The sequence below is a fragment of the Limanda limanda genome, chromosome 2 (genome assembly GCF_963576545.1).
Source record: "Limanda limanda chromosome 2, fLimLim1.1, whole genome shotgun sequence".
Taxonomy (NCBI): domain Eukaryota; kingdom Metazoa; phylum Chordata; class Actinopteri; order Pleuronectiformes; family Pleuronectidae; genus Limanda; species Limanda limanda.
This window is the reverse complement of record NC_083637.1, coordinates 1,482,399-1,498,940: the sequence shown is the minus strand read 5'-3', so window position 1 is coordinate 1,498,940 and position 16,542 is coordinate 1,482,399. Positions and strand designations below refer to the sequence as shown.

General features: G+C 51.2%; 1 protein-coding gene across 1 annotated transcript in view; it reads right to left on the bottom strand.

The window, feature by feature from the left end:
• Positions 1-16,542, bottom strand: part of usp34 (ubiquitin specific peptidase 34) — a 71,457-nt gene extending 54,915 nt beyond the window's left edge. The window contains exons 1-4 of the mRNA XM_061083532.1: positions 16,228-16,542; positions 3,210-3,300; positions 2,558-3,104; positions 1,200-1,250 (exon numbers count right to left, since the gene is read on the bottom strand). Coding sequence (XP_060939515.1) covers positions 1,200-1,250; positions 2,558-3,104; positions 3,210-3,300; positions 16,228-16,270 — 732 coding nt within the window. The 5' untranslated portion in view covers positions 16,271-16,542. The remainder of the gene's footprint in view (positions 1-1,199; positions 1,251-2,557; positions 3,105-3,209; positions 3,301-16,227) is intronic.

The following is a 16,542-nucleotide window of genomic DNA, read 5'->3' as shown; positions in this document are numbered from 1 at the left end:
AAACTCGGGTCCAGGATGTGATTTAGGTCAGAGAGGAGTTTTGGTGCAGATCCAGGAATGTTTTTATCTCACTTCAGCCTTGTGAGATCGAACTATTTGAAAAAATGAACATTGATTTCTCAGTAAGTTGTCAGATTTGGACAGATTTTTACGATTGTGTGCAGCTTGTTACACCCACGGTGTAAGAAGGAGAGGTTCCGCAGGTCCTTCATCCCGGCTGCAGTCAGGCTCTACAACACCAGCACCACCTGATAATGTTGTAGTCCTGTCTATTATCTCTATCTCCACTCAACCTCTCACCATAGCTGTATTTTTATTTTTCTTATTTATTTTTAATTTTTACTCAGATCACTACCATGCACAATAATATTCAACACTTTACATCTATATTTATATCATGGTCACTTATAATGGTTAGATTGCAATATTTATATTTCCATTATGCTATCTTGTAGTATTATTTATGTTATGGTAACTTACTTTTTAATTATTTTCTGTATCATGGTCACTACTGTTGGAATATTACTTATAATATTTTTGTTTTCATTACAATAACACTTACATCATTCCACTTTCTCCCCAGTACCTGCTTTTGCACAGTGTCTGTTTTTGCAGGTTGTTTTTGTTTTTGTTTCTGTCCTCTCATTATGTGTAGTTTAGTAGTGTACATATTGTGATCTTTTTTATTGTTGCTTCGGCACTGTTATTTAAATTCTGTTTTCTCTTATTTTTGCTGTAACAAGTGAATTTCCCCGTTGTGTGGATAAATAAAGAAATCTAATCTAAACTTGCTGCAGATTCAAATAAAATCTGGACATTCTTCATGTCTGAAGACGGCTTGTGGGGCACAAACGCTCGCCCCCCCGATGTCCTGGTTTCTCACTGCCTATCCTGACATGCCTCAGGTCTACATCTAATATTCTTCACCCCCCTATCACTATAATTTATCAATAACAGGGGCCACATCCTGTTCGTAAGAGACTCTTTTTCTTGTTTACAGAAAGGGTCTCTTCAGCGCCCCCTGGCCTCGCCCCTGGATCTGCACCTGACTGATTTATCAGGAGATTCACTAACGTGGACGTCTTTGTTTGCTGCTCTAAAGTTGCCGGTCTCTATCTGGAGGATTATTTCCTGCTGCCGGTGACAGAGAAGACAAAAGTAACTGGAAGCACAGACTGAGGGAGAAGCTGGTTTCTTACGTTCATGTCGCAGAAGGAGCCGAGGATGTTGCTTTCGTGAGCGGATATGTCCTGAAAGAAAAGAGACATTAAAGGACACATTGAAAAACACATTTCCATCTGAAATCAGACTCCTGAGGAGACAGGAGGCGGAGACAAGCACGTCCTCATCACCAGGAGCTCAACCCCCCCCCCCGACAGCCGCTCACCCATCCAGGCTCTCCCCACCTTCTCACAGCTGAAGCATTAATATGTCGGGGATTCATCGGAGAAAAGAAGAAACAGTGAAGCAGCGACTTCTCTAACGCCCTTAACCACTGAACATAAACACTAAGCAACACGTGCTGGTGTCGACAGCAGTGGATTATATGATCTACAGAGTTTACACTTGCTACTAGGGTTGCAAAGGGGCGGAAAGTTTCCATTAAATTTCCGGAAACTTTCCAGAAACTTTACATGGGAAGTTAAAGGGACTCTTACCTTTGTTGCATTTTTACACTTTTTTTGGATAAGGTTAAATTGGTATTAATAAGGTAATGACACTCTAAAATGCAAGACAGACCCACCAGGAGTAAAAACAAACAATTATTTCACTCTCATAATATTTAGTGAAAACTACAACCAATAAAATTCTTCGGACCGAAGGACCTTATTGGCCGACAGACCTGTCTGTTTGCTGCGTGGACATGCAGGTTTTCCGTCTGCTTCTTGTGGCGCATTCGGGCCCGCGTCATCAAGGCATGTGAATGTAAATGTATATAACTTACCAAATCCATTGCTTTGGTAAACAAAAACTCACGTGCGTGCGCGGAGGCAGTAGGTTCTAAGTCTGCTTGTAAATAAAGTTTCTTCAAAACAACACCGCGGATGGGAACGAGGGGGTGGGGCATTGGAGGAAGGCGGGATGATTTGAATGTGCTGTAATTCTCAAATGCAACAAAGGTAAGAGTCCCTTTAAGCTCGGGAATTTGGGGAATTTTTGAAAAAAAAAAAGGAAAAAGCAAATTAAACGCTGAGCAATAAAAACATCATTCAAAACTCTATTTTTTCAAATCAGCCTATAACAAAACAAAATGTTTATATTTATGTCTGTATATGACAAGGTAAATACAGTTAGTATAAATTACCCACAACATTTCCAGTTTATTCCCGTTAATTCCCATGGAAAGTTTCCAAGTTTGAATATTCCCCGGAATTTTGCAACCCTACTTGCTACAGAAAGAAGGAGGCGGAGCTAGGTAGATCAGCGAGAGGCGTTTCAAAGTGACCAATCGTAAGTGAGCGGCCGTTGGGGGGGGTGTTGAGCAGTGATGTGGAGTCAGACTCATGAGGCGGACCCTCCCCTCAGAGACCCTGCTCTGTGAGGAGCTGGGACCTACCTCGATGGTGGGGTGGGTGTTGTGCTTGTAGGCGGTGTACAGAGGGAACTGGATCTGGAAGATCTTGGCAGCACACAGCAGCAGCTTCTCCCTCTCCTCTGTGCTCCAGGAGCTGAACGGGTCCTGACTGTCGCTGCCGACGGGCCCATCGGCCCCGGAGCCCCCCCCGCACACCCCCCCGCCCTCCACAGGCCCCAGTGCTTCCATCGGGGGGGCTTCACCCTGCTGGCCCAGACCCGGGGTCTGGTTCTGGTTCAGGTCTGCTGTGTCAGCGTCCTCCTCCGCAGAGTCTCTCTCCACGTTCACAGGTTCGTCCTCCCCAGGTGAGGACGGCCGTGGGAGGGGTCCGGGTGCAGATTCCCCCCCACTCCATTCAGAGCCCGCCCCCTCGGCCCCCGGCGCGCCTCCTTTGTGGGCGTGGCCCTGGATGCTGCAGAGGCGGTCCCGCAGGCTGCTGATCTGGGTGATGACCAGGTTGATGAGGGCGTAGACCAGCTGGTTGAACACCTCCAGGTGCTTGTACTCCTTGAAGCAGCAGAGACATTGCCTGGAAACACAAGGAGGAGCAGGTGGTTCTTACAGGAGCTCACACACGCACAACACACAGGTCACAACAACTCCTTCAGACGGGACTAATGTCCGCGGCGCTCACCTCTGCGTCCAGGAGCTGATGTAGCCCAGCACTCGGAGCGCATGTTCCTTCTTCAGCTGGAAGCCGCCTTCACTGCCGTCTGCGTCCGATACTGAGGAGGAGACAAAACCACAGTGAGACAACAAGACTCTCACTGAAGACACATCATCATCCTCATCGATGAAGGGAACATCACAACAGCTACAATCTGTTTCTCACGCTGGTTGAAGGATATTTTAAAGTTACTCATTCATTTTGGAGATGAAACAATTCCCAGTCAAGCTGAGATTACTGGTTTACCATAAATTTACATATAAAACATATAGGCTTTGTTTGTAAGTAATTTCTTCGTTCTAATGAAATTTTGCTTTATTTGTTATATTTATCATGAATTGATTTCATGGTCACAGCCAATTATAACTTCAACAGAGAGCAGGTCATCAAGTGTAAAGGTCGGTGGCGAGTCCAAGTGTCCGTGAGGCGAATGATTGACAGCTGAGACTGACTCGTGATTGGTCGAGCTGGAGTATCGGTGGCACCACAGCTGATTCGCTACTGCACTGACTCAACTTCAAGATGGCGCCCCCTGTGTTCAGACTGTTCAGCCTGATCTTTGTCCGGTGGAGGGAAGTGGAGACGTGTCCTCCATCTTTCTTTCCTGTGTTTGGTGTGAATGTGACCTGGAGTGTAGAGCTCTGAATGCCGCCCTCTGTTGGTGAGGATCAGAAGTGAACACTGATAACAGCATCGGACCAGATTTAACTGTGACTCACACAAACACTCTGATTCTGTCTCAAATTACTGTTGTGGTTTCGGCCTTCAAAGATCCGCGCGGTCACGCCCAGCTCAGAGGAATGAAGTGAATCGCTGACCTGAATTTGACGGCAGAGACAGATGGAATAACAACGACATTCAAAAGGAACCAGAAGGATTTCCTCCCTGAATCCAAACCACAACTCTTCTTCTCTCTGGTGACGTGTGGACAGAAGCTCCTCAGCGGCTTCGGGACCAGAGGTCAGTCGGCCCGGGCCCGATGGCCACGGGCCGGCAGCGGGGGTGCTGAGTGAGGTCTCGCTGGTTCCACTTTGTGATCTCGTCTGGGAACAGGAACCCGGTGCCATCATTAAACCCAGTGTACAGCTGCAGCTCAGCGTGGGTATGAACACAAAGAGAGGGAGGACGTCTCTAATGTGGGTTCACACTCCTCAGCTCTGCAGAGGCTCGGACGTGTACATGACAGCTCAACTGTGTATTACATTATTGTACTTTAGAGTGTGTGTGTGTGTGTGTGTGTGTGTGCTGCTCTTCACACAAACTGGCATCACATGTATTGATCAGAATCTGGATCATTGTTGACTTTAACCCTAACGTTCTGTCTGTGTGCACCATCCTGTACAATATAGATTATTGGAAACCAAACTGGATTAGTGGTGTGTTGGGAAACACCAGCCGAGCACAGCTCCCTGTGGTAAAGGGGGATTCTTTCTCCTACACACACACTGACACACACACACATGCTGCTGCAGCAAACCTGAGGTCAAAGGTCACCGACAGACACAGCACATGGGCCTGCCCGTCTGGTAGACAGAGCTGTCACAGCTGACGGGCCCCGGGCTGTGGAGCTGGGAAACAAATCTCAAACCCATCGAGTCCTCGACAATAAAACCAGCTTCACCAGCTTCACCAGCTTCACCAGCTTCACCAGCTTCACCAGTTTGAGTCAGAGTCGAGTCACACGGCAGCGGAGTGAAACCTTCACCTTCAACCAACTGGAAAACCTCAAGTCTCCTTTCATCCGTGATAAATCAGGATCGTTTCACCTCAACTTCAAAGTCACTGTTGATTAACACGAATCAAACCTCCACACTTTGAAATCTGATAAATAACAACGATCGATTTCAGTCCCTATAAATGAAGCGCTTCATTTGGTTGCCGTGGTAACATCACCATGGTATTACTGCCAACATCAGCACCTTCAGGCGAGTACACCACAGTACCACAGTACTCCACAGTACTCCACAGTACTCCACAGTACTCCACAGTACTCCACAGTACTCCACAGTACTACAGTAATTCTAACTTCCTAAAGGTGTCCGGCGACACAGCAACACCCTGAGGAGTAAAGCGTTGACACTAGGGCTGCAACTAACGACTATTCTGATAGTCGTTAGTCACCGATTATTGAAACGAATAATCGACTGATCGGATTATGAATGACACAAATTCTCAATTGCTCTTATTTAGCAAACAGCTTTTAAATTTAGCTTGAGGTTGTTCGAGGCATGTGATGACTGAAAATAAAGGCAATAAAAATTGTTACTTCATTCCAAAAAAATGTCTTTTAATAAACTTTGTTTCATATAAAGGTACTGCTGACACAAAAGCAACGAAAAATCAAGTTTTTGTCCATTTAAAAGCAAGGACAGGCAAAGTGCTAATAAAACAAATAAATTAAAAATCAAGTATTCATTTTTCCTGTTAACAAAAATGACAGGGAAAGTAACATTAATAAAAACATCAACAAACTAAACTACAGTCTTCTTCGGACTAAATAATTATGATTAATAAAAGACGTTTGTCAGGCAATAGGATAACATAACGCTTTTAAACTCGTTAATAAAAAGTTTAAACCATATTTTTGTAATGGATGCTAGAATCCTGCGCGCAGGTATAAACGTGTTTATATAACATCTGACAGAGGCGAGTCGCATTGTCTCCGTTATGATGTCACACGTGACTCCTCCTCCTCACATGCACGTGTCCTGCTTACAGGTCCGCTGCAACAAATACTGAAGGTAGTTTTTTTCGGTGTGATCCAGGCAGACGAGCTGCACGTCAGCAGATTCATGTCGTTGTGTCTGAAGGGAACAGTTAGAATTCTCCTGTGGATGAATTCCTTAGCCAGGTTTTTAAATCATTGCAGGAGGAGAGGAGGCTGCTGTGGGAGCACACGGCTCATGGTCTGGAAATGACATGTTCAACTTTAGCATAGTGTGTAATGGTCATGTGAAGGGTCGGGTACAGAAATCCAACCCGGCACCGGTTCCTACACAGACACGTCCTCCCAGGCCACAGCTCCACACACACACGTCGCTCTGCTTACACAACAACACAAACATCACTGCACGTGTCCAGCTGACAACACAACTCACTCTGGTGGAACACACTCTCCACAGGGCAGCACCCACAGTCCACTAGGAGCTTCATCAGTCACAAGTCTATAGACAACAAAGGGTCTAACTGGACAACATGTGGGTGAACTCCACGTGAGACTGAGACGGGCTGCGAGTGTCTGAGAGACGGGAGCCGAGAGACCAGAGCCGAGAGCAGAGACGAGAGACGAGAGACGAGAGACCAGAGACCAGAGCAGGGAGACCAGAGACGAGAGACGAGAGACGAGAGACAAGAGCAGGTAGCAGAGAGACGAGAGACGAGAGACGAGAGACGAGAGCCCAGAGCCCAGAGCAGGTAGTCGAGAGACGGGAGACGAGAGCCCAGAGCAGGTAGCAGAGAGACGAGAGACGAGAGACAAGAGCAGGTAGCAGAGAGACGAGAGACAAGAGCAGGTAGCAGAGAGACGAGAGACGAGAGACGAGAGACGAGAGCCCAGAGCAGGTAGCCGAGAGCCGAGAGACTAGAGCCTAAAGCAGGTAGCCGAGAGACGAGAGCAGGGAGACGAGAGCCGAGAGACGAGAGCAGGGAGACGAGAGACGAGAGACCAGAGACCAGAGACCAGAGCCGAGAGACGAGAGACGAGAGACGAGAGCAGGTAGACGAGAGACGAGAGCAGGTAGCAGAGAGACGAGAGACGAGAGCCCAGAGCAGGTAGCCGAGAGACGAGAGCAGGGAGACGAGAGACGAGAGACCAGAGACCAGAGACCAGAGACCAGAGACCAGAGACCAGAGACCAGAGCCGAGAGACGAGAGACGAGAGCAGGTAGACGAGAGACGAGAGCAGGTAGCAGAGAGACGAGAGCAGGTAGCAGAGAGACGAGAGACGAGAGCAGGGAGACGAGAGACGAGAGACCAGAGACCAGAGCCGAGAGACCAGAGACCAGAGACCAGAGCCGAGAGCCGAGAGACGAGAGACGAGAGACGAGAGCAGGTAGCAGAGAGACGAGAGCAGGTAGACGAGAGACGAGAGCAGGTAGACGAGAGACGAGAGCAGGTAGCAGAGAGACGAGAGACGAGAGACGAGAGCCCGGAGCAGGTAGCCGAGAGACGAGAGCAGGGAGACGAGAGACGAGAGACGAGAGACCAGAGACCAGAGACCAGAGACCAGAGACCAGAGACCAGAGACCAGAGCCGAGAGACGAGAGACGAGAGACGAGAGCAGGTAGCCGAGAGACAAGAGCAGGGAGACGAGAGACCAGAGACCAGAGACCAGAGCCGAGAGACGAGAGACGAGAGATGAGAGACGAGAGACGAGAGCAGGGAGACGAGAGAAGAGAGCAGGGAGACGAGAGACGAGAGCAGGGAGACGAGAGACGAGAGACGAGAGACGAGAGACGAGAGCAGGGAGACGAGAGACGAGAGCAGGGAGACGAGAGACGAGAGCCCTGGTAGAGGCTGCAGCTTGTTGTGATCCTCCACTAAACCACAGAAGAAGAAGGAAGGGAGGACAACAACCAGAGGGATGTCCCGGGTTTGACTTGTTGCATGACTCCATGTCCATCAGGTGACAGTGTGGAGACAATCGATGTTTGGAGCATTTTGCTGTATTAAATTCTGAAACTGTTATTAAGTGTTGAATACTTGCAGATGCATTAAGTATTGTTTCTTAGGTTTGATAAATATGGTTTCCATATCTTGTTTATATTTGTTGAATTAAGTCATGTGCACTTTAAACTGTGGTTGTGTGCTTGTGTTGAGGAAGGAGAACGAGTTCTGACCCTGGTTCTGGTTTTAAAAGTATCGATCGAGCAGCGGGATCTGAAAAACCCAAATGATACCGAACCCTCATCCTGTGTCCTGATGTCTTCGTCCCTCAACAGATGCCTTCAAACCGGTGGCCACTCATCATCAGAGTTAGCATGTCCCCGAGTGTCTCAGAGACACACACCGGCCTGTCAGAAGCAGCTGGGTCTACATGTGTCTCCGTGTGAAGGAGTGAGTCCAGGATGCAGGTGCAGTGGACTCCTGCACAGCCCACCGAGCCCTGCATGCACCCGGGTGGAGACACCCCACCGAGCCCTGCATGCACCCGGGTGGAGACACCCCACCGAGCCCTGCATGCCTACATGCACCCGGGTGGAGACACCCCACCGAGCCCTGCATGCACCCGGGTGGAGACATCCCACCGAGCCCTGCATGCACCCGGGTGGAGACATCCCACCAAGCCCTACATGCACCCGGGTGGAGACACCCCACCGAGCCCTACATGCACCCGGGTGGAGACAGCCCACCAAGCCCTACATGCACCCGGGTGGAGACATCCCACCGAGCCCTGCATGCACCCGGGTGGAGACACCCCAACGCCTGCATTCACCCGGGTGGAGACACCCCAACGCCTGCATGCACCCGGGTGGAGACACCCCAACGCCTGCATGCACCCTGGTGGAGACACCCCACCAAGCCCTGCATGCACCCGGGTGGAGACACCCCACCAAGCCCTGCATGCACCCGGGTAGAGGGATGTCTCCTCCCGGGTGGAGACACCCCACCGAGCCCTGCATGCACCCGGGTGGAGACACCCCTCTGAGCTGCCTCCACCCGGGTAGAGGGATGTCTCCTCCCGGGTGGAGGCATCCCACCGAGCCCTGCATGCACCCGGGTGGAGACACCCCACCGAGCCCTGCATGCACCCGGGTGGAGACACCCCACCGAGCCCTGCATGCACCCGGGTGGAGACACCCCACCAAGCCCTGCATGCACCCGGGTAGAGGGATGTCTCCTCCCGGGTGGAGACACCCCAACAAGCTCTGCATGCATGTCTCAAATTACTGTTGTGGTTTCGGCCTTCAAAGATCCGCGCGGTCACGCCCAGCTCAGAGGAATGAAGTGAATCGCTGACCTGAATTTGACAGATGGAATAACAACGACATTCAAAAGGAACCAGAAGGATTTCCTCCCTGAATCCAAACCACAACTCTTCTTCTCTCTGGTGACGTGTGGACAGAAGCTCCTCAGCGGCTTCGGGACCAGAGGTCAGTCGGCCCGGGCCCGATGGCCACGGGCCGGCAGCGGGGGTGCTGAGTGAGGTCTCGCTGGTTCCACTTTGTGATCTCGTCTGGGAACAGGAACCCGGTGCCATCATTAAACCCAGTGTACAGCTGCAGCTCAGCGTGGGTATGAACACAAAGAGAGGGAGGACGTCTCTAATGTGGGTTCACACTCCTCAGCTCTGCAGAGGCTCGGACGTGAACACACACAGCTCAACTGTGTATTACATTATTGTACTTTAGAGTGTGTGTGTGTGTGTGTGTGTGCTGCTCTTCACACAAACTGGCATCACATGTATTTAGTTATTAATCTACGGTGTCAGATCCAGAATCTGGATCATTGTTGACTTTACCCCTAATGTTCTGTCTGTGTGCACCATCCGGTACAATATAGATTATTGGAAACCAAACTGGATTAGTCATGTGTTGGGAAACACCAGCCGAGCACAGCTCCCTGTGGTAAAGGGGGATTCTTTCTCCTACACACACACTGACACACACACACACATGCTGCTGCAGCAAACCTGAGGTCAAAGGTCCCCGACAGACACAGCACATGGGCCTGCCCGTCTGGTAGACAGAGCTGTCACAGCTGACGGGCCCCGGGCTGTGGAGCTGGGAAACAAATCTCAAACCCATCGAGTCCTCGACAATAAAACCAGCTTCACCAGCTTCACCAGCTTCACCAGTTTGAGTCAGAGTCGAGTCACACGGCAGCGGAGTGAAACCTTCACCTTCAACCAACTGGAAACCAACTGGAAAACCTCAAGTCTCCTTTGATCCGTGATAAATCAGGATCGTTTAACCTCAACTTCAAAGTCACTGTTGATTAACACGAATCAAACCTTGACACTTTGAAATCTGATAAATAACAACGATCGATTTTAGTCCCTATAAATGAAGCGCTTCATTTGGTTGCCATGGTAACATCACAATGGTATTACTACCAACATCAGCACCTTCACGCGAGTACTCCACAGTACCACAGTACTCCACAGTACTCCACAGTACTCCACAGTACTCCACAGTACTCCACAGTACTCCACAGTACTCCAGTAATTCTAACTTCCTAAAGGTGTCCGGCGACACAGCAACACCCTGAGGAGTAACGCGTTGACACTAGGGCTGCAACTAACGACTATTCTGATAGTGGATTAGTCACCGATTATTGAAACGATTAATCGACTAATCGGATTATGAATGACACAAATTCTCAATTGCTCTTATTTAGCAAACAGCTTTTAAATTTAGCTTGAGGTTGTTCGAGGCATGTGATGACTGAAAATAAAGGCAATAAATATTGATACTTCATTCCAAAAAAATGTCTTTTAATAAACTTTGTTTCATATAAGGGTACTGCTGACACAAAAGCAAAGACAAATCAAGTTTTTGTCCATTTAAAAGCAAGGACAGGCAAAGTGCTAATAAAACAAATAAATTAAAAATCAAGTATTCATTTTTCCTGTTAACAAAAATGACAGGGAAAGTAACAGCAATAAAAACATCAACAAACTAAACTACAGTCTTCTTCGGACTAAATAATTATGATTAATAAAAGGCGTTTGTCAGGCAATAGGATAACATTTCGCTTTTCAACTCGTTAATAAAAAGTTTAAACCATATTTTTGTAATGGATGCTAGAATCCTGCGCACAGGTAAATACGTGTATATATAACATCTGACAGAGGCGAGTCGCATCGTCTCCGTTATGATGTCACACGTGACTCCTCCTCCTCAAATGCACGTGTCCTGCCTCCATGTAGGGCCCTATGATTTCCGCGATAACGAAAACGCGGACGGAATCACGGAATCGGACAATAAAAACGGAATCTACTGTTAACACGGAATGCAGCGGAATTCGCCATTATTCTGGTGAAATTCAGTTTCGAGAGAAAGGGAAACAATACAGGTGACATTAACCTCACTGAATGTTTAGCAGTCACTCCCAAAACAATGCTAAAAACACCCGGTCCACCACTCCAGCCTAGTTAGCGGGGATGCAAACAATAGGTCCCGCCCCCGCTCCTAACAAGAAGTTGAAGCGCCCGCGGCTGACCGCGGAAATGCCTAAAACTTCCAAAAAGCTTAATAATTCGGTTTTAACCCCAAAATTCAGAGCGGAACAATACCCGAAACAAGGTAATCAGGTAATCAGCTGTTTTGCCGAGTATGCCAACATACTATTGATTGGAAAAGAAAAGATACGTGCGATGACCACTTGAAGTCAAAAATCCATCTAAAAAACAGTGAAAGCCGTAGCCAGGGCACGGCCCTACAAACCACAATTACGTCTACAATCAGCTCAGCAGATTCAAGAGTGGAGTTTATTGGCTGTGTGCGCCGCATCTGACATCCCCCTTGAGAAGCTAAAAAAGTTACGCCCGTTTCTAGTCAAACACTGTAAACACGGAGGAGCGCTCCCCCAAAATGCCAGCAGCCTCCGCCAGACTCACCTGCCTCGAGTGTTTGATCAACACATGACTGCCGTTTTAAATTAAAATTATTGCAGGTTAAGGTTTAATTTAATTCTGCATTGTTTGTCCCCTGGTTTGATGTATTCTTCAAACAGTGCTTTGACTAAATGTTTTTATTCACAGTTATGATTTGTTAAAATGAAGGACAGGTTATAAGCACTTTTTATTGTTACAAAAAGGGTCCTCAAGTCCTCAGTTATGCATTTTTTACACTTTAAGGACAATGTGAAAAGTTTATAAGCACTTTATTATTTATGTAATGTTCTTATTTGAAGCACTGAAAACAGTGCAATGTTGTGATGTTTTAATAAATGTATTTGTTCGCACTTATTTGACACTCGTTCTGATGATTTAAATAGCTTAAAGTGTAAAAACGGAATTCATGAAAATGAAAACGGAAAAAACGGAATTTGGAAAAAAACAAAACGGAATTTGGAAAAAAACAAAACGGATTTCATAGGGCCCTATCCATGGAGAGCAGGTCCGCTGCAACAAATACTGAAGGTAGTTTTTTTCGGTGTGATCCAGGCAGACGAGCTGCACGTCAGCAGATTCATGTCGTTGTGTCTGAAGGGAACAGTTAGAATTCTCCTGTGGATGAATTCCTTAGCCAGGTTTTTAAATCATTGCAGGAGGAGAGGAGGCTGCTGTGGGAGCACACGGCTCAGGGTCTGGATATGACATGTTCAACTTTAGCATAGTGTGTAATGGTCATGTGAAGGGTTGGGTACAGAAATCCAACCCGGCACCGGTTCCTACACAGACACGTCCTCCCAGGCCACAGCGCCACACACACACGTCGCTCTGCTTACACAACAACACAAACATCACTGCACGTGTCCAGCTGACAACACAACTCACTCTGGTGGAACACACTCTCCACAGGGCAGCACCCACAGTCCACTAGGAGCTTCATCAGTCACAAGTCTACACCACAACAAAGGGTCTAACTGGACAACATGTGGGTGAACTCCATGTGAGACTGAGACGGGCAGCGAGTGTCTGAGAGACGGGAGACGAGAGACGAGAGACGGGAGACCAGAGCCCAGAGCAGGTAGTCGAGAGACGAGAGACGAGAGACGAGAGACGAGAGACCAGAGACCAGAGACCAGAGACCAGAGACCAGAGACCAGAGACCAGAGACCAGAGCCGAGAGACGAGAGACGAGAGCCGAGAGACCAGAGACCAGAGACCAGAGACGGGAGACGAGAGCCGAGAGACGAGAGCCCAGAGCAGGTAGCCGAGAGACGAGAGCAGGGAGACGAGAGACCAGAGACCAGAGCAGGTAGCCGAGAGACAAGAGCCCAGAGCAGGTAGCCGAGGGCCGAGGGCCGAGAGACGAGAGACGAGAGCCCAGAGCAGGTAGCCGAGAGACAAGAGCCCAGAGCAGGTAGCCGAGAGACGAGAGACGAGAGACGGGAGACCAGAGCAGGTAGCCGAGAGACGAGAGACGAGAGACGAGAGCCCAGAGCAGGTAGCCGAGGGCCGAGAGACGAGAGACGAGAGCCCAGAGCAGGTAGCCGAGAGACGAGAGACTAGAGCCCAGAGCAGGTAGCCGAGGGCCGAGAGACGAGAGCCCAGAGCAGGTAGTCGAGAGACGGGAGACGAGAGACCAGAGCCGAGAGACGGGAGACGAGAGCCGAGAGCTGAGAGACCAGAGACCAGAGACCAGAGCAGGTAGCAGAGAGACGAGAGTCTAGAGCGCAGAGCAGGTAGTCGAGAGACGAGAGACGGGAGACGGGAGACCAGAGACGAGAGCCCAGAGCCCAGAGCAGGTAGCCGAGAGACGAGAGACTAGAGACTAGAGCCCAGAGCAGGTAGCCGAGAGACGAGAGACGGGAGACGGGAGACGAGAGACGAGAGACGAGAGCAGGTAGCCGAGAGACCAGAGACCAGAGCAGGTAGCCGAGAGACGAGAGACGAGAGACCAGAGCAGGTAGCCGAGAGACGGGAGACCAGAGACCAGAGCAGGTAGCCGAGAGACGGGAGACCAGAGACCAGAGCAGGTAGTCGAGAGACGAGAGACGGGAGACGAGAGACGAGAGACGAGAGACGGGAGACGGGAGACCAGAGACCAGAGCAGGTAGCCGAGAGACGAGAGACCAGAGAAGGTAGCCGAGGGCCGAGAGACGAGAGCCCAGAGCAGGTAGCCGAGAGCCGAGAGACATGAGCAGGGAGCCGAGAGACAAGAGCCCAGAGCAGGTAGTCAAGAGACGAGAGACCAGAGCAGGGCCCTGGTAGAGGCTGCAGCTTGTTGTGATCCTCCACTAAACCACAGAAGAAGAAGGAAGGAAGGACAACAACCAGAGGGATGTCCCGGGTTTGACTTGTTGCATGACTCCATGTCCATCAGGTGACAGTGTGGAGACAATCGATGTTTGGAGCATTGTTTAGATTTAGTGTTATTTAGTGTTGAATACTTGCAGATGGGTTAAGTATTGTTTCTTAGATTTGATGAATGTTTTTGCATATCTCATTTATATTTGTTGAATGAAGTCATGTGCACTTTAAACTGTGGTTGTGTGCTTGTGTTTAGGAAGGAAAACAAGTTCTGGTTTTAAAAGTATCGATCGAGCAGCGGTATCTGAAAAACCCAAACGATACCGAACCCTCATCATGTGTCCTGATGTCTTCGTCCTCATATTGTACAACACATGCCTACAAACCGGTCTCCACTCATCATCAGAGTTAGCATGTCCCCGAGTGTCTCAGAGACACACACCGTCCTGTCAGAAGCAGCTGGGTCTACATGTGTCTCCGTGTGAAGGACTGAGTCCAGGATGCAGGTGCAGTGGACTCCTGCACAGCCCACCGAGCCCTGCATGCACCCGGGTGGAGACACCCCACCGAGCCCTGCATGCCTACATGCACCCGGGTGGAGACACCCCACCGAGCCCTGTATGCACCCGGGTGGAGACACCCCACCAAGCCCTGCATGCACCCGGGTGGAGACATCCCTCTGAGCTGCTTCCACCCGGGTGGAGGCACCCCACCGAGCCCTACATGCACCCGGGTGGAGACACCCCACCGAGCCCTGCATGCACCCGGGTGGAGACATCCCACCGAGCCCTACATGCACCCGGGTGGAGACACCCCACCGAGCCCTGCATGCACCCGGGTGGAGACATCCCACCGAGCCCTACATGCACCCGGGTGGAGACACCCCACCAAGCCCTGCATGCACCCGGGTGGAGACATCCCTCTGAGCTGCTTCCACCCGGGCGGAGACACCCCACCGAGCCCTGCATGCACCCGGGTGGAGACACCCCACCGAGCCCTGCATGCACCCGGGTGGAGACACCCCACCGAGCCCTACATGCACCCGGGTGGAGACACCCCTCTGAGCTGCCTCCACCCGGGTAGAGGGATGTCTCCTCCCGGGTGGAGGCACCCCACCGAGCTGCTTGGTCCGGGGAGCAGCGGACCCGGTGGCGGGCAGCAGGCCTGCTCAGCTCGCTCGGTCCCCGGTGAAGTTCGAGCCGCAGCCCGGTGCTGTCAGGCTGCAGCGGACCCGCAGCCCTCCAGGGGGAAAGGGGGAATAAACGGCGAGATTCAGGTGAATCGTCTCCGTCGAATCGAGCGGAGAGGAACCGGAGAGGAACCGGAGAGGAACCGGAGAGGAACCGGACATCTGCTACCGGGGATTACCGGAGCGCTGAGCCACAACATGAGCCTCGATGCAGCCATTAACTGTCGGGTCTAAGCGGTGCCGCCGCTGGCTTTAACATGAACCAGCCCGGACCAGGTTCCCCGGTCCCCCGGTCCCCCCGGTGCCAGGGGCCGGCGGCGGACTACCGGGAGAGTTTTAGGCCGTTTTCAGGTTGATCCGCAAAACAATGGGGGAGTCAGCGGAGGGACAGCTAGCTCCTGACCTGACAAACACATCAAACAAAGTCTGCTCGCTAGCTCCACATGCTAACTCCGCTAGCACCCAGCATCCAGCGCCGGAGCCCGGGGCTCGGCAGCCGGGGAGCCGGACCCCGAACCCCCGGCTGCCGAGCCCCAGGGTCCGGCGCCCCGGGGCTCGGGGTCCGGCTCCCAGCTGCCGGAGCTGCTCGCTCTCCAGGCGGCTAGCTGGAGACAGACAGGCCCCGGAGCTGCTGCCAGGCTGCACGGGAACCAGCGGCTCGCGTCGGGATCGAACCCGTGACACCGACCCGGAGCTGTCACCGCCACACACACACACAGACACACAACACACACACAGACACACACACAGACACACAGACACACACACACCCGAACCCCCCCGGAGCCTCCACCGTCCCGCGGCCGCACGCACAGCAGCCGCGGGCGGACACACACGAACCCCGGAGCCGGAGCCAGCTAGCCGCCATGCTAACGGGCTGTGCTCCGGCTGCAGCGGGCGAACAGCCGCCCGGGAGCCCGCGGAGAAACACTTACTTTCATTCAACACCTCCACCAGCTCGGCGCAGTTTTCACACATTGTTCATGAAGAGGAACCCGGGGAGCTCCGGCTCAAACCATGGCCCCGGGAGCGGTTGTTTTCGGGGTGAAAAGGCCCAGAGGAGGGGGTGGTGGCTGAAGGTTATTCCGTTAAAAACAACCGGCACCAACGGCTGCTCCAGCGGGCGACGAGTGTCCGAGTGCGGCGGAAGTCCGGCGGCGACCCGAGGCTCAGGACGGAGGAAGCGAGTCAGTCTCCGAGCCGAGCGTCACTGGAGAGACTGGACACAGCGGCCATGTTGGATCAGCAGG